The sequence below is a fragment of the Aquarana catesbeiana genome, linkage group LG04 (assembly GCF_042186555.1).
Source record: "Aquarana catesbeiana isolate 2022-GZ linkage group LG04, ASM4218655v1, whole genome shotgun sequence".
Classification (NCBI taxonomy): Eukaryota; Metazoa; Chordata; class Amphibia; order Anura; family Ranidae; genus Aquarana; species Aquarana catesbeiana.
In genome coordinates this window covers 199085220-199107687 of record NC_133327.1, presented here as the reverse complement: position 1 = coordinate 199107687, position 22468 = coordinate 199085220, and the positions used below count along the sequence as shown (strand labels likewise).

Below are 22468 nucleotides of genomic sequence, written 5' to 3'. Positions count from 1 at the left end.
TATTATATGTGTGGGATATGAATTCATATATATATATATACAAACACAACACATACACATTCACCTTGATAAATATATAGATCACATTATTGTACACATATAACTAGAATGAACTCTGGCATTGGGACCGGTTTAATTGATTCATTAGTCAAGTATTGAGAATTGTGTTATTGGACATGGATACACTTCTTATACAAAGATCAGAGGTCGGGAAATCAATAAATAATAAAAAAAAATGAAAATAATGGGCAGAATAATGGGAATTGCTAAGCTAACCATGCATGGTGTATTAAATGTATAAGATTAGCATTTGTGAAATGTACATATTAGCAGATGACTGAGCCAAATGAAGAATAAATGGCAATGACTTTATTGGAGTGGAAGGATTACCCCTAGTGCTAGCAGCACCTCCCAGCCAAAGCAGTCATCACTATATTACTGTCAAATTCTTATTAATATTAGCAGCGCCGACATGAACGCCTTTCTCCAATTAATCTGCAATGGATATTGTAATTATTTCCTTTTTTTTCTTGTATCAGCCGACACACAGCATGTATTGTAGATAATATAATTCATGGTGTGCTTATTGCACAATAATAATAATAATAATAATAATAATAATAATAATAATAATAACAACAATCCTATTCAGTTTAAAGGTGTCAAGCCACGAGCACACTGATCGATCAGAATGAAATAAATAAAAAATACAGGAACACAGCATGCATTTCCCAATCAATCATGTCATTGGCTGAATACAAAGTTTGCATGTTGGGCTGATTGTTTTTAATGTTCCACAAGATCTTCCAATGACCCGGGTGACTGGCCTTTGCCCTGCACTGGTTAAAGGGAATCCTGATGTCGGCTGCTGATGGGTTAATGGAGAAGATAAGGCCATCTAATAGGCAAGGGACCTGATTGAGGTGAGGGCTTGTTCCCCTGACACATGCCAGTTTTTTTTTTGCCTGTGGCCCCTCCCTGATCCTGCCCATCTCCCCTGTGTCTCCCTCATACAGCCCTGCACACAGCAAGGCTTTAACTAAATTAATTAGGGCTTCTTGTCAATCCGGGGGATTAATGGCCAATAGCAACCTGACCACAAATGATCTGGGAACCTGTAGGGCTCCAGTGATCTGGCACTGCTGCTGCTAGGATGCTACAAGGGAGAAAGGGGGGATTCTTCTCCTACTTCCAAGGGGAGGTAATTTGCTGAGAACAAGGGGCAGGCTTTGCAAAGTATAAATACTGCGACTTCAATAGCACATCCCTATCTGATGTGAAACTCTTAGCAAGAAGAATTGACAAAGATCTCTAACGAGGGGAGATTGAGTGGGGTTTTCTGTCTGCTCAGCCCCCATTGATGTCTTCTGATTGAGCTTTTCAGGGAGCCTGGAAGGAAGAGCTGCCAGGTTATTACATCCACGGCCATGGAAGAACTTACTGCTTTTGTGTCCAAGTCGTTTGATCACAAGATAAAGGAGAAAAAAGAGATGATCACTTACCGGGAGGTGCTGGAGAGCGGCCCGGCCCGGGGGAAGGAGCCCGGCTGCGGCGGGGATGGTGCCCGGGAGGACGGGATACCGGTGGCCAGGGGGGTAGGTGGGGGTGGCGGAGGAGGAGGAGGAGGCGGAGGAGGGACCAGATCGCCGGTCCTGGAGCTCGAACTGACCGCCGACAGCAGGATCAGGGACCCCGGGAGCCCCAAACTTACTGAGGGTAACTAGATCTACACTTCTCTTTATTCCAATGCACGCTGATTGCTGCTGACTCTCACCTAACAAGTAGCTCTTTTATCATTATTATTAGATACGATCTGAGATATATATATATATATATATATATATATATATATATATATATATATATATATATATATATATATATATATATATATATATAATATTTTTTTATATATATAAATATATATATATATATATATATATATATATATATATATATATATATATATATATTTGCAATCTTGCAATGTTATCCACATCCACTATGTAGGCTCTGATCTATCTATCTATCTATCTATCTATCTATCTATCTATCTATCTATCTATCTATCTATCTATCTATCTATCTATCTCTCTATATATATATACATATCTATATCAGAACCTACATAGTAGATGTGAATTACTTAATTACAAGTATACTGTGTTTATATATAGATAAATAGATATCAGAACCTACATAGTGGATGTGGATAACTTTATTACAAGTGTAATTAATAAATAAATATATATATATATATATATATATATATATATATATATATATATATATATATATATATATATATATATATATGTATATATATATCAGGGCCTACACAGTGGGTGTGCATAACTTCATTACAAGTGTAATATATATATAATACTAGTAATGAAGTTATCCACATCCACTATGTAGGTTTTGATATCTATTTATCTATATATAAACACAGTATACTTGTAATGAAGTTATTCGCATCTACTATGTAGGTTCTGATATAGATATGTATGGATAGATAGATAGATAGATAGATAGATAGATAGATAGATAGATAGATAGATAGATAATACTTGTAATTAAGTTATCCACATCCACTACGTGGGTTCTAAAATCTATTTATCTATATACAAACACAGTGCATTTGTAATTAAGTTATCCACATCTACTATGTAGGCTCTAAGATCGATCGATCAATGGGTGGATAGATAGATATAGATAAATAGATGGATAGACAAACTGACACACACCCCACACACAGGTATCTATATTACTTGTAATAAAAAGTTACCCAAAGGAACACACAGATTGACCACACCATCCATTACAAAACAACACATGGATTGAAGCATCAGACCCATCCCATGCATTATTTACTATGCCATATGTGCAGAGAGGGGCAGCAGTGCAAGGCTTTGTACACACACACGTCCACAGAGTGCACTTTACACACAGCCCTCAGTCATATTACTAATACAGGACTTTTCGACAGGCGAGCACCAGTTAAAAGTGGAGTGAAATCAATGCAATCTACCATTATCAGGGTCACAGGAGCACTAGATGTAGGGTCTTCCCCCTCCCCCCCCACCCTCATTGATCAGAAGAGAGAGCCCCCAGCACACTTCTGACCACAAGTGAACTTTAATTCTATTAGTGACACGATAATAATGTTTCTCCTGTCCTGCGGATGTGGGCTGTAAAGAGGAATACTACCCAGTGCTGACAGCCATCAAGCTATTGAAGGATGCATGCTAACTAGATACACTTCATTGCTACTCTCCATAATTAGCGCATCCCTTACTGCTGCTGTATAGGGTCAGTACATAGAGCTAACATCCAGGATAAAGGATGATGAATTTAGAAAAGAAATTACATTTATTTTCAGCTGAGCTCAGTGAGGTTTGCAAATGACAGCCACATGGCTAAAATAAACATACTTATCCTTGTGTCAAAGCTGTGTGAAATTAGTATTTTATTTTCAAAATACTATTTATTCCGCCTATTGATTCACAGCTATTATCGCATACATAATCAAATATTACAATGTAAGGATCTGTAACAAAAAATTATATCATCGGGATCTTTTTTTTTTTTTACCAAGATTGTCAGTTTGTAAGAAAAGTACATTTTACATTTATATAATTACAATTGTTAGCATATTTTATTATAATATCAGCATTAGGTTTCAGTTGATATTTACTCAAATCCAAGCGTTGATAATTAAGTGATAATAAATGTACATTTAATCATTGCTTTACTTAGGTAAGTGTGTAATATATATATAGCTATATACATATATAGATATAGATATAGATATAGATATAGATATCGATATCTATAGATATCGATATAGATATATATCTATATCGATATCTATAGATATAGATATCGATATAGATATATAGATATATATATTTGAACAGAACTAAAAACACATTATAAATATTAAAAGATTACTTAGAGAATTGAATAGATATAATAAATATATCCACATAAACACGTATATAAACACGAATGTGTACAGTATATATTAAATGAATATGGAATGGATATTGTACATATGTATTTCTCTGGTACAATACTCATATTCAAGTACTGATAATTTATGAATAAGCAGATATTTAATGGATGCTTATAAAATTCGATAGTATACAAATGTTTTCTCATAGTTAATAGTTACACAGCTCCATGCATTGATAATTAATATATAACATATACATCCAGTGAATCCTTTTAGAACTGATAGTGTGTGTGTGTTTGTATATATATATATATATATATATATATATATATATACACACATATATACACACGCACACACACACATATATATATATATATATATATATATATATATATATATATATATATATATATATATATACATTCGAACATATATATATATATATATATAGAGAGAGAGAGAGAGAGAGAGAGAGATATACTACATATTTATTTTATACCCATCAACACAATGATAAGGTGAACACATGATGAACGCATACCATAAATACATAGACATGAATGATAGGAAGATTTCCATCCATGCATTTGTTTAATCAAATAGGAGGAGCAGCGTGTTATTTGAATGTCTGCACGGGCATGGTAGAATGTGCGGATGTAATCAGTGGATCTGTTTATCTCAGACCTTTGTTCAAATAAGAATTCGTTGGCATATCGGAACTGGGCTCGCAGCGTCTCCCGGAAATAATTTCCTAAACAAATGTGCCCAGTGATGAGCAGCACACGTCCGGGTAGTGCTCTCAGGCTGCGGGATAGACGCTGCTCCACGTGTCCGATCACCGCCCGCTGCCACCCTGCACACTGCGCTGACACCCTGCACACTGCGCTGACACCCTGCACACTGCGCTGACACCCTGCACACTGCGCTGCCTCCTCCAGGCTCCCCAGCGCTCTCTTCCTTATGTTCAAGTGCAATGACTAGTATGATGTGTAGTTATATATTGGTTCTCTGGGGAGATTCGCTTAGAGTGACTGACCATCTTGCATGAGCACAGTGATCCAGATTTAATTTAGACCTCTGTCCCTCTTGTATGCATTTATTTAGTAGTGTCAATCCAATAACTGGTTAGCTTGAATGGGGGGAATGGCCATAGTTGCAAGAAGAAGGGAAGCTTGATTAAATTATGGGATATTAAGCTGCCTGGTGTGGGAATATTCTGTCTAGATTCAGTTCTTTAGCAAACTGGGCTTTTGGCATGGTGGTAATTGTGTAGATTCAGAATCAGTATATCTGATCTTATGGGCACGGGGGATAGTTGTGTAGATTCAGGATACCTGGCCTTATGACATGGGGGTAATTGTGTAGCTTCAGTATACATGATTTTATGACATGGGAGTAGCTGTTTAAATTCGGAATCAGTATCCTTATGACATGGGGAAAATTGTGTCGTTTTAGTTTCAGTATACCAGACCTTATGACGTGGGGGTAGTTCTGTAAATTCAGCATGCCTGGCCTTATGACACAGGGGAAGCTGTGCAGCTGTCTTTTCTGTATACCTGGCCTTTTCAAACGGGGTAGTTGGTTCATTTTCAGTATGCCTGGCCTTATGACATGGGGGTAGTTGTGTAGATTAGGTTTACTGTACCTGGCCTTAGTGCATGGGGGGTAGTTGTGTAGATTCATTTTCAGTATATCTGGCCTTATGACATGGGGGTAGTTGTGTAGATTAGGTTTAGTGTACCTGGCCTTATGACATGGGGGTAGTTGTGTAGATTAGGTTTAGTGTACCTGGCCTTAGTGCATGGGGGGTAGTTGTGTAGATTCATTTTCAGTATATCTGCCCTTATAACATGGGGGTAGATATGTAGTTTCATTTTCAGCATACCTGGCCTGATGACATGGGCGTGGTTGTGAAGATTCATTTTCAGCATACCTGGCTTTATGGCATAGGGGTGGTTATGAAGATCAATTTTCAGCATGTCTGGTAGTATGACATGGGAGTAGTTAGGTAGATTAAGTTTAGTGTACTTGGCCTTCTGTCTGATGGGGGTAGGTGTCTGGGTTGCCTTTCAGCCCAGTGAAGTGTGATGTAGGATGTTACTTTCTATAGGTGGGTTGGATTGTAGTTTCTCTCTCTCTCTCTGGCCTTTGCAATGATCTAGTCATAGTGATTGTCATTTATTGAGTGGATAATCTGTTAGTTTATGCGCTTTAGATGTACTGATTATCTGCAAGTAATTGATCATTCTGGGATAGCTATAGGTACTGGGATCTGGAGGCTTGCAGTCCACAATAGTAGCTGTGTTTTTATATCAAAGGGAAGAGAATTCTCTTGTCAGAGTTGTCATCTGGATTTAGTGACAGCAGGGTTTACCAGTGTCTCTTGTGTGCAGTGTCCCCAGACATGAAGGAACGGAAGGAGGACCTGAAGGTGCTGGAAGAAGAAGGCCAGACTAAAATCAAGCAAAGAAGGAGTCGGACTAATTTCACTTTGGAGCAACTAAACGAACTGGAGAGGCTGTTCGATGAAACCCACTATCCTGATGCCTTCATGAGGGAAGAGCTGAGCCAGAGGCTGGGGCTGTCAGAGGCCAGAGTACAGGTACTATCTACTGGCCTACCCAATGACCCCACCTGTCACTGCTAGCACGAACATTTCCCCATTCAAGGACCCATGTCTACTAGGAACAAGGGGTAATTCCCTCATTTAGATCAAGGACCCATGTCTACTAGAACAAAGGTTAATTCACCCGTGTCAACCTGTTATTGCTAGCCCTAGGAACAAGGCTGGTTTCCCCCAATTCAGATCAAGGACCCATGTCTACCTGCTACTGCTAGCACTGGGAACAAGGCTTAATTCCCCTCATTGTGATTAAGAGCCCTTGTCTGTCACTGCTTGTCCTGGGGAAAAGGCTTCCTTCCCCCCTTCAGGTCATGAGCCCATGTCCTGTCACCGCTGGCCCTGTGAGCAAGGCTTACCCCCCCCCCTTAAGATCTTGAGCTTCTAGTCAATGCCTAATATCCCCAATCAGATCTTAAGCCCATGTCTTACTGTCACTGCTATCCCTGGGAGCAAACCTGCTTCTCCCCATTTAAACCATGAGCCCTTTACCTGCCTCCCCTGGGAACAAGCCTCATTCTCCCCCTTCAGTTGGTAAGCCATGTCTACCTGTCCCCAATAGCTGGGGGAACAAGTCTTGCTTCCCCATTTAAATCCTGAGCCTATGTCTACCTCACTGTCAGGCTTGGAAACAAGGCTTACCTACCTCAATTCACATCATTTTATTTCAATCACTATTCTCCATCTCCAGTTATTGTAGGCACTGCCATTTGCCTATACCCCGGTATTTCTATTCCAGTGATCGGACGAGCCTCCCTAGATGAAATACATTCTCAGAATACTACAAAATATATAGCATCCAATTATTTGTTGTTTGCTAATAGATTTGTGAAAAACAGATTATATTGGTGTTTATGAGGATTCAGTGATGCAAAATTCTTCTTAAAAGAACAATATACTAGAAAATTTGTTAATACAGTTTTTTTTTTAAAGATCAGTGTAATTCATGCCGACAAATGTGCAATTATTTTCTATGTACAACCCTGTGTGTAAAGGGTCTCCATCTGCCCTGAATGTGCCCTGAACTCTGCTGGGGTGACATGAGCTCTCTTATGGGACTCAGATGAATCACATAACTAGACAACCCAACCCTTCCTGACAAATGTAGCTCTTCTTTCTTTATTTTATAATTATTAAATACATGACTACATCGAAAATGTCGGTAAATGTAATCATTTCTCTCTATATATAGATAAAATAATTTTCAAATATTCTTCTTGTTATAATAATCCCATCTATGTGACAAAAGAGCGGTACGGTTTTGTTTTTCTTTTTGTAAGGATTTTTTTTTTAACCGCAACAACAATAATAATAATTTTAATTATAATAATAATGAATATAATCTTACTATTATTACTACTACTTTGCGGCTATTAATATTCTTGTTTATATTATATGTATGCATTTTTACTTCTTCTACCTTTGTCGTGGCATTATTATAATAATAATATTATTATTATTAATGCTAAGTCCCATCTCTTGTCCTTTTACAAGCAGATTGTATTTGTGATCTCTGCTTCCCAGCATCTAGCAGTTTACAAAGTTGTATTCTTCCCCAGCACATGATTTTTTTTTTCCTTTTGTAATTTTCTCTGGGATGATTTTTTTTAGATCAGATGTTCAGACTTTTCTCTGAGGGAGCCAATGGGATTATCATAATAATGAGACAATTATGCGGCGTGTTTTATTGTTTAATGCACAGAGGAGCAGACTAAACTTCTTTGTAGCGATGCTTTTATGACATGTAATTATCCCAAATTCGGCGCTCATTAAATGCCCTGTGTAGGCTGATATGACCGAGAGGGCTCATTGCACTGCCAGCCAGAATACATGGGCACTACCAATAGTATATTTACCCATTGAAATATACCTCGCAATTTATATAGAGTGATATGGCCACTGCACTGGCAGCTAGAATACATGGGCACTGCGAAGGGTAATTACACCCAAACTGTTAGTTCCCAATACTTCAGTTCTACATTATAAATTATAGATATATAATCAATTGTAAATTCTATAGAGTGATAGGGAATTTTTTAAATGTTATAGTGTTATGATCTAGAGGGCTCATTGCACTGCCAACTAGAATACATGGGCACTACGAAGGGTACATATACCTAAACTGTGTGTTCCCAATATATCAGTTATACATTATAAATTATAGAGGTATGAATAATTGTAAACTCTGTACAGTGATAGGAAAAAATGTAAATGTTATAGTGTTATGATCTAGAGGGCTCATTGCACTGCCAACCAGAATACATGGGCACTACGAAGGGTATATACCTGAATTTTGTGTTCCCAATACATTAGTTATACATTAGAAATGATAGAGGTATGAATAATTGTAAATTCTTTACAGTGATAGGAAAAATTGTACATGGTATAGAGTGTTATGATCTAGAGGGCTCATTGCACTGCCAACCAGAATACATGGGCACTACCAAGGGTACATATACCTAAACTATGTGTTCCCAATACTTCAGTCATACAAATTTAAAATATAAAGATTTAATTGTAAATATTATACAGTGATGTAAAAAATTATACATTTTATAGAGTGACATGATCTCATGAGGGCTCAAAGCTCTGCCAGCCAAAAATACATGGGTACCCTAGAGGGTACCTATAACCAAAGTGTGTGTTCCTAATAATCCAATTATAAAAATGTAAATTATTGAAATATGATGAGTTGTAAACTATAGTGATATGGTAAAGTGGGGTTTATTTACTAAAGTGTGGAAAAATCAGGCTCACTTCGGCAGAGAAACCAATCAGCTTCTAACCTCAGCTTGTTCAATTAAGCTTTTGCAATAAAACCTGGAAGCTAAATGGTTTCCGAAATGAGCCTGGTTTTGCCCTCTCTAGTTTTAATAAATAAACCCCATTGTAAATTATATAGTTGATTTGATGCATTGTATATTTTATAGGGTGATATAACCGAAAGGGCTCATTGCATTGCCAATCAGAGAATACATGAGTACTACAAAGGGTACATATACCCAAACTGTGTGTTTGTGATAATTCAAACATACTGTGCAAATGAAAGAGATATGATAAATTGTAAATTATAGAGAGTCATATAATACACTGTAAATGATAAAGAGTCGTATATTTAAATATTATAAATCCTATATAATAATAATAGTATAGAGTGATATGACCTAAAGGGCTCTTTGCACTGCCAGCCAGAATACATGGGCACTAGGGAGGTTAACCAAACCGTGTTCCCAATACTTAAATGAAACGTTGTAATCGTTATATATAAAAAAAATACAGATCAAATTATTTTTTTGGTATCCAGGTCTGGTTTCAAAACCGAAGAGCGAAATGCAGGAAGCAGGAAAATCAGCTACATAAAGGTACAGTGCAAATGTTATAAAGCGCTGACATATTCTGTCATGGTTGTAGTTGGCTGTCTCTGGTTGTGTGGCGTGGAGAGAGCGATGGGTGGTTAGCGCAGTGTGATCGCAGTGTGATCGCAGTGTGAACGCAGCGTTGGGAACGCATTCACCCTGTGTACGCCGACAGCCCATCACAGCGAGGCGCTGGATCAATGTCATCCGTTGAACACATGTACTGTCAATAGAATGAAAAGGGCAGGGGCTATGTTATCACAAGAGACCTTTGCCGGTACATGAGCTACCTGTTCTCCCCATCTCATCTCCATCCCTCTGATATTCGCAGGGGTTCTTATCGGAGCAGGCAGCCAATTTGAAGCTTGTCGTGTAGCACCTTATGTCAACGTGGGCGCTTTGAGGATGCCATTTCAGCAGGCAAGTACATCCTAGCCAACTCTGTTTGATTGCTAAATCATTGCATGCTTTTGTTTGCTTATCATCAGCGAAAGGGATCAGCAGAAATAAAAATAAATGTGGGAGCAGCCATAGCAGGACAGACTCAGAGAGGAAGGAGAGGGCTGACAACTACTCATTCACCGTTTATGTAATGACTGCATTGAAAGCATGCTTATTAATATTTAATCATGTGAGTACTCTGTGTACATGAGGCTCCTTTTATAGAGACAATGACATCATTTCATTTCTCCCCACCAAGGAGGATGTGTATATTAATACAAAGCTTCAATGTCAGGACACATAGCAAACTTCCCTTGTAAAACACTTCTCTGACCACTTGCCCTGACCACTTACCTGAGCTGTAAGTCCCACTCCTAACTCCCTGACAGCTCAAACCATCAACTGTTTCTAAATCTATTTTTTTTCTGTTAGTGCTCTTATTTTTGATTTTAGCCAGAAGTCTATTTCACACAATCAATCCTTATGTATGTCAAGGATGTTTACTTGCTATCTAGCCTAGAGACAGAGAGAAAAAACAAAAACAAACAGATTTTGTTATTTTTTTTTTCACAAATTTTTTAAGTACTGTTTATTCCATACAAGAATTGCACCATTTGTCAGATTTTTTTAGAGCTTTTTTTGTCTATTTTTTTAAGGATATAATTTGATTAGCTTATTGTAAAATTGGCAGGACCATAATCATTTTAAAACACAATTTTATTTGATTTCCCCAATACATTTATACAAACTATAAATCGTAATACACACTTTAAAGTGTACAATATTTAAAATGTTTAATTTTCTTCACCTATTAGCAAGGCCTTTTAAATATATACTCAGACCAGCATTTACTGTATTTATATTATGGCGGCACATATTAGCATAATCAGTTTGCTTGATGAATTAACAAATAATAGTAATAATAATAATAATAATAATAATAATAATAATAATAATAATAAACAAGTAATTATGTGTTGTATGAAAACTCTCAGATCTCCTTGAAATACATGAGTGTCTGATGTAAGAATAGTAACTTCTTTTACTTAATAAAAATGAGCACATCCTCATTACAATATATATATATATATATATATATATGTATATATATATATATATATATATATATATATATATATATATATATATATATATATATATATACATATATATATAATTATATTTATTTTTATGTATTTATTTTTTGTAATGAGGATGTGCTCATTTTTATTAAGTAAAGGAAGTTACTAGGCACCAGATTCAATCATATATATATATATATATATATATATATATATATATATATATATATATATGTGTGTGTGTGTGTGTGTGTATATATATATATAGATAGATATATGATTGAATCTGGTGCCTAGTAACTTCCTTTTGATTGAATCTGGTGCCTATTATTGAGAAAGGCTTTAATCATTTGTTTTTATTTTCTTGATGGATCAAAAACAAGCAACAGAATATAGATTTGACAGACTCTATGGCTGCAATGGGTTAACAAATTATTCTGCATGTATATCTGATTGTGGTTGTGTTAATGGATTGTTGTTATTTTTTTTTTCTTTCTTGTGGCTCTTGCCTGCTTGCCTGCAATACTATTTGTAGGATAGTCATTGCAACATGCCATCCTTGTCCTTCCAGGTTCAGGCACAGTTGCAGCTGGACAGTGCAGTGGCACATGCTCATCACCACCTCCACCCTCATCTGACAGCACATGCTCCGTATATGATGTTTCCTGGTCCTCCCTTTGGTCTTCCACTGGCAACACTAGCAGCAGAAACAGCGACGGCTGCGTCAGTAGTGGCTGCAGCTGCAGCAGCCAAAACGTCCAGCAAGAACTCAAGCATTGCAGACCTCAGACTGAAAGCCAAAAAACATGCAGCTGCGCTGGGACTGTGACTAGCAATGCTCGGGCCTCAAGACTTTGGGGTCCATAGACATTATCCTTAGCTCTTTATTTATGGCCTGGAGTCTCAGACCCAACCACAATCCTCTTCCCTTTACAAGTCTAAAAGGAGTCCAAAAAAGACCTAAAAACTGTTGCTGAAGCTTCTGCAGTCGTGAAATTGTTTGCAGCAGAAAGCCTTTTTTTTCGGTCCACTAAATGGTATCACTACCTATGAAATACCTTCCACATTCTGGGACCAATATGGCTACAAAGAAGCTCTATACAAGGACAGACTACAGAGACAGAATGCTAATTATATTTGGTAAATAATCTATAAATTAGAATTTTTTATGCTGATGAGTGTGTGTGCTATAATAGGGATGGGGAACTCAGCACACATCTTTTTGCTACAGCACTTGAAAAGGAAGCAGAGAATAAAGTGGATGATGGGGGTAAAAAAAAAAAAAAAAATAGATGTGATCTATTATCGGTGGGGAGGGAATATGTTTGGACACTCCCAGGTTTTGACACTGACCCTTTTGTGCAAAGTTCACTTTAATACAAGAAATCATGACAAGTGAGGCGGGCCTCCTTGTGTATTGTCTTCTGGATTCGCCAACACTTCTGGAAGAATGACTAGAGTTAAATAAAGACTATTTCTTTGCTGATTTTCATTGGCAAATTGTACAGGTGATTCTGCTCAAGATTCCTGGTTTGCATGTTTCCACATTTCATGATCTCCCTTGCACTTCATCCTCAATTTTAGTAGAACATAAGTTCTACATAAGTAAGCAACAACAACAACAACAAAAAAAAATCCTTCTCCTTGAATTTATCATCACATTCACATAAAACAATAGGAAATCAAATGACCTATATATTTCTTATTTAACCCTTTATGTGACAGAAGTTCTTCCAAAGCATTTCTTGTCAAATGTACATACAATGGCGAAGATTTGGTATTTAAAAAGTGAACGGGCTGTTTTTTGTTTTTTTTTATATCTTCTTAACATATTAGCACATACAATTCTAAGTGGAGATATATTTTCACATAGCATTGGCCAGGAGTGTACTGTATTAAAGATAATATTTAATGCACATCTCATGCTAGCCATTGGCTACATGTAAAATATGTTAATATACATGAACAAAATTTATTTTGGTTACATTGTGAATCGATAGTTCCTTGTTAGCATTTTAATTTCATGAGAGGTGTATTCTATTCCAGTATCGTGTGACCTTTATTTTGAATACATATAGATATTTAATGTGGACGTGGCGATTGTGATTGCAGTTTGCTAGCAAACATGATTTGGAGATTTCTGGACACTAAAAGGTGACCTGTTTGGGTGGGAGGGTGGGGTGGGGGTGGGGGGAAAGCTCTCCTTTAAATGAACTTTGATGGGCGGGCTTTGTAACTATTTGTTCTCCATGAAAACAAGTTATTTATATATTCCATTTTTTTTTCAGTGTGTTCTTAAGTTATTTTACAATTTGTATGTTATTACTGCATTACATTTGATGTTGGTACAATATATTTTAAAAACAAAATCACTCAGGTTTATTTCCTCTTTGTTAAACCACTTTTGGCTACGTAATTTCCAATAAGAAACCTGAAAAACTGAATTAAAACACTGCATTGTTTTCCCATTCTGGTGCTTTGGTACTGTTAACATATCATTGCTTCTTTTTTTTTCATTTATTTCTGCAAATACAAATGCTACATGTGCTAGTGGTAGTAAAGGCCAAATGCATAGTTTTGGAACCCAATCGCTGAATAGTTTATGGTCATCCTGAATTACATCAGATACTGCTTAGACTGTAAAGATTTTTTTTTTTTTCTGAAAACACATCTTTGCTATAGTGTAAGAGATTTATAGGCTACATATAGACAGGCATTTAAAAAAAAAATGTAGCATGTAAAGGTTAGTCTCATGAGCAATAGGTTTAATTTACTGAAGGCAAAGAGGTGTTTTACTTTGTCGGCTCACTTGAACAGGGGAATGTATATATATGTTCACTTAAATACAGTCACGTATGAGGAGAATTAAAAAATCTAGATTATTGCTATGAATTGATTGGTTGATTTAGGCCAATACAGCATCAACATATGTACAGAGCTTGGTCAACAGTAAAGCTGGCCATACACCTATAGATTATCTGCAGATTTTCTATGGTTAGATAAAAAAAGTGGGAGATTCCTCCATCCACACAGTTTAGCAAACATGGAGAAATCTGTTGCACATTTTCCATCTAACCATAGAAAATCTGCAGATAATCTATAGGTGTATGGCCAGCTTTAGTTTACTTAGTCAACATTCTTTAATCCTTTTGTAAAAACTCCATTATATTTTGCTAACATTAAGCTAGTTTCAGCAAACATTAGTATGTATATGCAAAGATCAGCCTATGTCCTCCTAAATGCCTGCTGAAGTCAGCTACACATCTGCTAAAGTTTGCTAAACAGGTGTTTAGCTCACTTTGGGGTTGATTTTAAAACTGGAGAATGCAAAATCTGGCGCAGATGTGCATGGTAGCCAATCAGCTTCTAACTTCAGCTTGTTCAATTAAGCTTTGACAAAAAAACAAAAAAAAAAAAAACAAATCTGGAAACTGATTGGTTTCTATGCAGAGCTGCACCAGATTTTGCACTCTCCAGTTTTAGTAAATGAACCCCTTTAGGACTTTCTCTAACAGATGTATTCCTCACTTGTCAACTAGCGGATATATGGTGTCAAGAAAACTCTTGATGCTTTGGAAATGTTTGCTTACCATACCATACTTATGATTGCTGTTAAGCTAAGATTAAAAAAATGACCATACGTATTTACCCTCAAAAAAAGAGTTAAACCAACAATTTTCTATTTCTGACTGCTCAGCAGTGGCAACATGGATTTAACGGGTATCTGGCAGCAAAAGTGTTTTCTTTCAAGAAAGCACTTTCTGCCTTTTTAAGTCTTACTAAAATACATTCTTTGCATTCAACAGATTTGTTTTTATCTTCAAGTGTGTACATTAAAAATTACAGTATTATTTTATTTATTATAACAAAGTACAGTAAAATTGTTCTTATCATGGGCAAGAAGAGCAGTAAAATATAATCTGATGATTAAATAAACTAAAAAAGGTAATAATCCATGTCTACAGGCCACCTTTGGAAGACAGGAGTGTCATCTAGTGATATGTGTACCCCATATTATCACAGTTTTGAGATAAGCAATAAATGATATATAAAATAAAGATGTGTATGAAACTTTAGTTTTTAAAAAGCAATGAGGTATGGAGTAGGCTCATTTTTTTGTTTCATAGTAGGCTTATTTAAGATTAGGGTGCTGTATTTTGCAAGCACTGACTTTCATGATGAAATACAATTCATAAAGATACTGAGAAACAGATTTCAGATGGGAAGAAAAATGCATTGCAGTATTGCACATGGAACTGTGCACGTTACATGCATTAGCGCATTGCAGTGCCAGTGCCATTTTGAATGGAAACCCAACGTACTAAAGTTCCAGACATTGCAAACTACAATGCAGGTTAGCACACTACTGTGTGCTGTGGTGCACTCTTCTGCCAAAAATGGTGCATGTCCATTTTTTGGACATTTTGGTGCCTTGTTAGCCAGTTCATGTGAGTGCTCTGCCATGATGCAATATACATTAACAAGCATAAAAACTTGTGTTAACATACATACATTAATGCAATGTACCAAGATTCCAAGGTCCTAATGTGTCCAAAAATATAAATATATAAATCACTGGGAAATGTGTAGAGTAAGGGTTTTTCTATGGATACTATGGGGTTGATTTACTAAAGGTAAATAGACTGTGCACTTTGCAAAGTGCAGTTGCTCCGGAGCTTAGTAAATGATGTAAAGCTTCACTTTGCAAAGAGTACCTAATTACGTGCAAGGAAAATAAAAACAATTGAATGTTTGCTTGCACATGATTGGATGACGGAAGTCAGCAGAGCTTCTGCTCATTTACTAATCTCTGGAGCAACTGCACTTGTAGAGTGCAACTGCACTTTGCAAAGTGCACAGTGTATTTGTCTTTAGTAAATCAACCCCTATGCACCGGTGTAGCTTTCCAGTATATAATAAGAACTGACATAATGGGGGAGATTTACTAAAGGCGAGCAAACATTTTTTTTTCCTTGCATGTGATTAGGTTTTCTTTACAAAGTGAAGCTTCACCACAATACATCTACTAGGAATCTAAGAAATCATCTAGGAAAATAAGTGCAACTGCATTTGCAAAGTGTGCAGTTTATTCAATCAACCCCACGTCTATTACTTTGTGATCGCAAAGTTCAAATATAAGTTAAATTCTCCTATTTAAGAAAAAGCAAAATGATCCTTTCTAGTGTTTTACTTTCTGTTTCTTACTTTGGGGCTATCGTGTTTTTATTATCTAAATGTATTTACCTATTATTTTCATCTTTACAATGCTACAATAGAAAGAGATAGAAAGAGTTCACTGTGTGACACCACTGAAGTCGCTCCCATTTTACTATTTCAGATTCAGGATAGAAATAGTTTGGTGACAAAATAGCATTGCCTCAGATAAGGTTCCTAAGATGACATATTTTATTGTACTTAATTATGATTTCTGAAAAGGTGGGGTCTGCACAGGCTGCAGTAGCTGATGTTGGGGCCGTTAAGGACTAAAAAAGTGGTTGTGTTCCACTGGTGGCCTGTAGACATGGATTAAAATATAGCTTTTCTACATTTTATTTACTCATCAGATTATGAGTAAAAATTCCCTGTTAGCGCTTTTTCCCTGTTACACAAAAGGCGCATAAAATAATGCAATTTTACTTATTCAATCTTCCATGTCCTCACTTAAAATATTGGACGTTTTATTAATGACAGGAAACCAAATGGGCAAAGAGAGGGGAAACACACACAAAGTACAATGATGAACCCTTCTTTGTTAAATTAGGGATTCTTATAGTTCCCAACATTGCAATACACACTGCACACAATGCAAACGTGTGTTGACTCAGCTGATCGTTCTTATATGTGTGCACATTTAGTTTGTTGAATTGATCCCATGTAAAGTATTATCACAGTGTTGTGAGCACGCTTTTCTGAGACTTGCCTCAGGTCTTTGAAATAAAGTATTAGAAGTATGGGATTAATATGACAGTTAGTCAACTAACATTTTGCCCCTTGACGGGTTTACTTTTAATCTCCTAACTGTAAAGTAGAAAGCTGCATAGAGTTAGGACCTCTGAACACAGCTCTGTATCTGGATGCGGCAGATAAATGCCAACATGCGCTGTTTTTTAGGAAAAGGACAAGCAAGTGCTTAAAAAATACCTGTAACTTCATTGCTGCAATCCAGTCTCATGTCCCCAAAATATTCAGTGTTTTAAATTGACTTCCCCGCTGCAATGAAGGAAATCCACCATGGCAAAAACACAACTGCTTCCATTTGCTTACTTCTCTCTATAATAATGGCATTTTGCCTGGCTGTCATGCTTAACATCTGGCTTCAGAAGTGTCTAAGTCTCTTACCCAAAATAAGTATGTAGCAATTGAAATTAAAGTGAAGTCAGAATCCCTCCACTGTTCGAGGCTAGTGATTTGGAAAGCATTGAAGCTAGTGGATCAACACGGCAGCCAGACAACTAGGAAGACTGGCAAATGACTGGTTATTTTTTTTTTAACTGATTGATCATCATTTCAATAGCGAATTCTAGCTTTCTCTTATTGAAAAAAAATAGTGCCTGTGTGATCTAGCTATTATAACATCAACCTAGATGCTGGCTGACTAAGGCCCCCTTCACACTAGGAACTGCATGTGAATCGCACAGGAACGCTATGCAGTTCCTGTGTAATACACATGCAGTTCTGTGCAGTGCGATTTCAGCCATATATGTTTTGAATGGGCTGAAATCGCACCACACCACATCAAACGCACAGCAACCGCATTGCATGGTACTTTTTTACTAGGTGATCCAATGCAAACTGGTGTCATTAACTTTCCACTGACCCCCGCAGCAGAACGCAAGGGCAGTGTGATTGGAATGAGGTGCAGGAAGCCTCACTGGAATGTGGCTTTCCCGTACTGCAGTCTAGAGTGAATGGGCCCTTACTGGCCCTAATCAAAGAAAAGTTCCTATTTGTAAATACAGTTACCCAAAGCAGCCAATCAGAGGTCACTGTACTAAAGTCAAAACAGTACAGAATGGATTTCAATTTGTTGCTGATAGATATTGCACTGAAGAATGAGCACTTAAAGCTAATCTTCATCCTCTTAACCAAATTCCCTCCACTCCAACCCTCCTCCCATCCTCTACACGTATAGCACATTTTTTTTCCCCACCCTTTTTAGGGAAACTGTCTGGCCCCACCTCCCCAAGATTGTAATTCGCCTAGGCAAATGAAATGCACATTGCCCGCTGTTCCTTCCGGGATATGCATATCACATATTACAGGAGGCATAGCCTTTCATTCCGAACCCGGAAGAGTCGACAGGCCTCTTGATGATGTAAGAAAGAACATGGCAGTGCGGGACAGAGCTGTGGCCAGGCTTGAGAAGATCTCAGCGGGACAACGCTGGACCCGTTGGATGGGTGAGTGTCTGAAACTTGCAGATATCACCTTCAGGTAAGCAGTGGTAAAAGAAAAAAACGAGGGGAGGGGGTTAGGTGGTGATCTGGTTTAAAGAGGGACTAAAGTTTGCAAAACCATCCTCCTCTTCCTTCCAGTAAGGCTAGGTTTGAGAGTTTCCACTACACCAGGGGTCTCCAAACTTTCTAAACAAAGGGCCAGTTTACTGTCCTTCAGACTTTAGGTGGGCTGGACTGTGGCCAGCAGGAATAGAAAACTTTTCTGGCATCAGTGGGAGTAAACAGTGCCCCATCTTTGATAGTAGGGGGAGGAATAGTGCCCCATTGGTGATGTCAGTGGCAGGAATTATGCTCAATTTTTGGAGTCAGAGGGCAAAATAGTGTCTCATATCAGTGGGATGAATAGTGCCCCAAGGGGCCAGATAAAGGCAAGCAAAGGGCCGCATCTGGCCCCCGGGCCACAGTTTGGAGACCCTTGCTCTACACCATCGGCCTCTTAGCCTGGTTTTCTTCTGTTTTCAGCATCTTCAGTCATCTTGATTGGTCAGCCCGGGTTGACGTAACTCCTACACATGTGCACTGAAGTTAATTCATCCTGGTACTGAGAATGTACATTGTGTGTACACATTCAGGGGTTCATTTACTAAAGGTGACTATGCTGTTTACTTTGCAAGGAAAGTTGAACTTTGCAAGGAAAATGTCCCCAGAGTTTACTGAATGAGGTGGAGCTCTGATGGCATCCATTATCCAATCACGTGCAAGGAAAAATGCTGTTTTTTTCACTGAACCTTTGGGGCACATTCCCTTGCATAGTGCAACTTCACTTGCAAAGTGAACATTCAGTTTGCTTTAGTAATTCAACTAAAGTTGCAACTAAAGTTTGCAAATAGGAAAGTAAAAAGCTTTTATTTCAGAAGAAACATAGTACTGAGATGATTTACCAATGATGCATAATAAATTATGTGAACATTTACTTCAATTTTCCATTTCTGTGCAGAAGTAATAAATAAACAGGATTTTTTTTTCTCGTATGATTGAATGATTGAATTGAATATTCATACAATTTAGTAAGTGAAGATTCTTAACTATTTTAGTAAACCATACTCTTTTTCTTCTGCAATAAAAAAGACCTTCCTGCTTCCAATTTATTTTTTCACTTTCAGAAAAAGAACTCTACTGTGAATAATGGCCCATACACACGATCCGAATATCATACGAAAAATGTCGTCCGAGGAAGGATCGTACGATTTTCGGATCGTGTGTACACTACTTTCGACAGCCGGTCACGACTGTTTATCCGATCTTATTTGATTAGGCATGCACGAAAATGTTCCTCGTACAATTCCAGATCGTACGATTTTCGGTTAGTCAGTATAGTTGTCGTCCGAAAATTCAATACAAATACATTACAACACATGACATCACTTCCAATTTTTTTTTTCTGTCGAATGAGAATTTTCGTGACTTTATTTAGCTACTCAATTTCTACTTGCGACTATTAAGCGAAAACGGTCGTATGATCGGTCGTACAATATTCGGATCATGTGTACCGGCCATAAGTCCATCATTACTTTATCGACTGTCTCAGCTAGCATCCACACTCTCAAATGTAGAGGAAAATTTGCCTTTAATATAGAAAACTTTAGTATATTTCATTCATCAATCTATAAGGAAGTTAATTTAAAAAATCAGCTATGTTTACTTTAAATGATAAATTAAGTGCAGGAGAATTAAAAAAAATAATGACTGAACACAGCTTTATTTAGAAGTTAAGAGAACATTTTAGTAAATACGCCTCACTGTCTTTACTGTGGTGGGGGCATAAGAGTGCAAGGGTTAAAAGACCATAAGCACGCTGTAAAGCACTGGAGAAGGTACTGGTACTACATGCAAAATTAGTAAAATCATAAATATTGTTCACAGACTGGTGACATCTCATTCAACCTAAATAAATCACCATTCCACTACTGAAATGGAAAGTATATCAGATGAAAGTTTGAAACTTCATTTCCACATGTTACAAAATATTGATAAATAAAATCAAGGCAGTGTTTAAAAGAAGTAATTTTTACCCTTGCCCAGGGCACCAGTGTTCACTTCAAACAGCCAATCATGTGCTAGGGAATTTCTGATGTTTTTGTTAAATTCCTCTGCGCATAACTGGGTGTATAAAGCAAACAATAGTTCTTGTAAAAATGCCTCCCTCTCTTAGTACATTGCTTCCCAAATATCAACACTTGCTATTTGCCACGTCAGATGAATCTTGCTTCTGATGTTAACCTACTTTTCATTTAATGAGATTTAAACATAATATTTAAATCTCATCAAGAGAAAAACATGGTCACTCAACAGCCAATCAATTCAAAGCTAATATGATTTATTTTGGAATACGAAATTACCCTGGACATTTTTTTTCCTGCCTGTTACAAAAAAAAAAAAAAAATCTGTAGATCGCAGCTGTTTAGGAGGCTTAAAGTGATTAATTTATGCCTGGTGCTGTGATGAATCAGGCTGGGCAGAGTCTCATGCATGTTACTAGAGGCATTTTACATAAATAGTTACATAAAGAATGATCCACAGCATGCAGGGAGAGACAGCCTGAAACCACTGACAATCATTTTATTAGCACATAAGCTTCCTACATGTGCAGGGAGCCTCTTCCCTTTGCTCGGGAAAGCAGGGTTCTCATGTAGAATTTTAATTTGGTTCTAAAAAAAACAGCACACATAAATTAAATTAACTATTCTAGGTCCACAGATGCATTATAATATATACAATAGCACAGTTACTATATACAAAAATGTTGTATACAGAGGTTTTTACATCATGTCTGACTTACTTAGCAAGTGTTTAAAATGTAACAAATGTAATTTGCTGAAATACTAGCAGATAAGTGAACCAGGGACTCACTCACTGGGAAAATGCACGATGAACTTAATAGTTACTAATTTAACTATTCTAGGTCCACAGATGCATTATTATTTATACAATAGCACAGTTACTGTATACAACAATGTTAAAAGGTTTTTACGTCATGGCTGAATAGCATGTATACTCTTAGCACTATACTGGGAAAATACACTACTAAAACTATATGCAATTTTATTACACCCTTTAGTAAACACTCAACTATGCAGTGTTGTGGTAAGTGCTATGATTCTGTCACACTCAATCATTTAGATATGATAGGACTGTATGCTGGCAAAACTTTACAAATAGTTTGCTTTTGTAAATATAAAAATTTTCACTAAAAGTTCAACAATTAGAAAGTATTTCAGGTACCGCACACATCCATTAGTTGGGCTGATCTTTTATTCCATGCTACAAAACCAATGATCATTTCACAAGCAACCATACACTTTCTCAAGGGACATAGGACACGATTGTCAATCATTTCAGAACCTGAAGTGGACCCAGGTTCAGAGAGAGGTTTAAATTCTATACTTCTGATATTTGCTTACTAAAGAGATTCCAACCCATCAGACCCTTGGTCATCTTAACCGCTTCAGCCCCGGAAGATTTTAAGCCCCTTCCTTACCAAAGCACTTTTTGCGATTCGGGACTGCGTCCCTTTAACTGACAATTGCGCGGTCGTGCGACGTTGCACCCAA

General features: G+C 37.1%; 2 protein-coding genes across 4 annotated transcripts in view; one reads left to right on the top strand and one right to left on the bottom strand.

The window, feature by feature from the left end:
- Nucleotides 1-1611, bottom strand: part of RSRC1 (arginine and serine rich coiled-coil 1) — a 531608-nt gene extending 529997 nt beyond the window's left edge. The window contains exon 1 of the mRNA XM_073626091.1: nucleotides 1503-1611. The gene's annotated coding sequence lies outside the window, so the exon portion shown is untranslated. The remainder of the gene's footprint in view (nucleotides 1-1502) is intronic.
- Nucleotides 1014-13614, top strand: SHOX2 (SHOX homeobox 2). Of its 3 annotated transcripts, none has more exons than XM_073626093.1 (5): nucleotides 1015-1716; nucleotides 6355-6563; nucleotides 9886-9943; nucleotides 10269-10357; nucleotides 11996-13614. In XM_073626093.1, the coding sequence occupies exons 1-5, from the start codon at nucleotides 1428-1430 to the stop codon at nucleotides 12287-12289; spliced, it is 939 nt and encodes a 312-aa protein (XP_073482194.1). In that variant the 5' UTR covers nucleotides 1015-1427; the 3' UTR covers nucleotides 12290-13614. The 3 variants fall into 3 exon arrangements, with proteins under 3 accessions (XP_073482196.1, XP_073482194.1, XP_073482195.1); XM_073626094.1 differs by having other exon boundaries at nucleotides 1016-1716; nucleotides 12032-13614; XM_073626095.1 differs by lacking the exon at nucleotides 10269-10357 and having other exon boundaries at nucleotides 1014-1716; nucleotides 12032-13614.
- Nucleotides 13615-22468: the final 8854 nt, after the last annotated feature.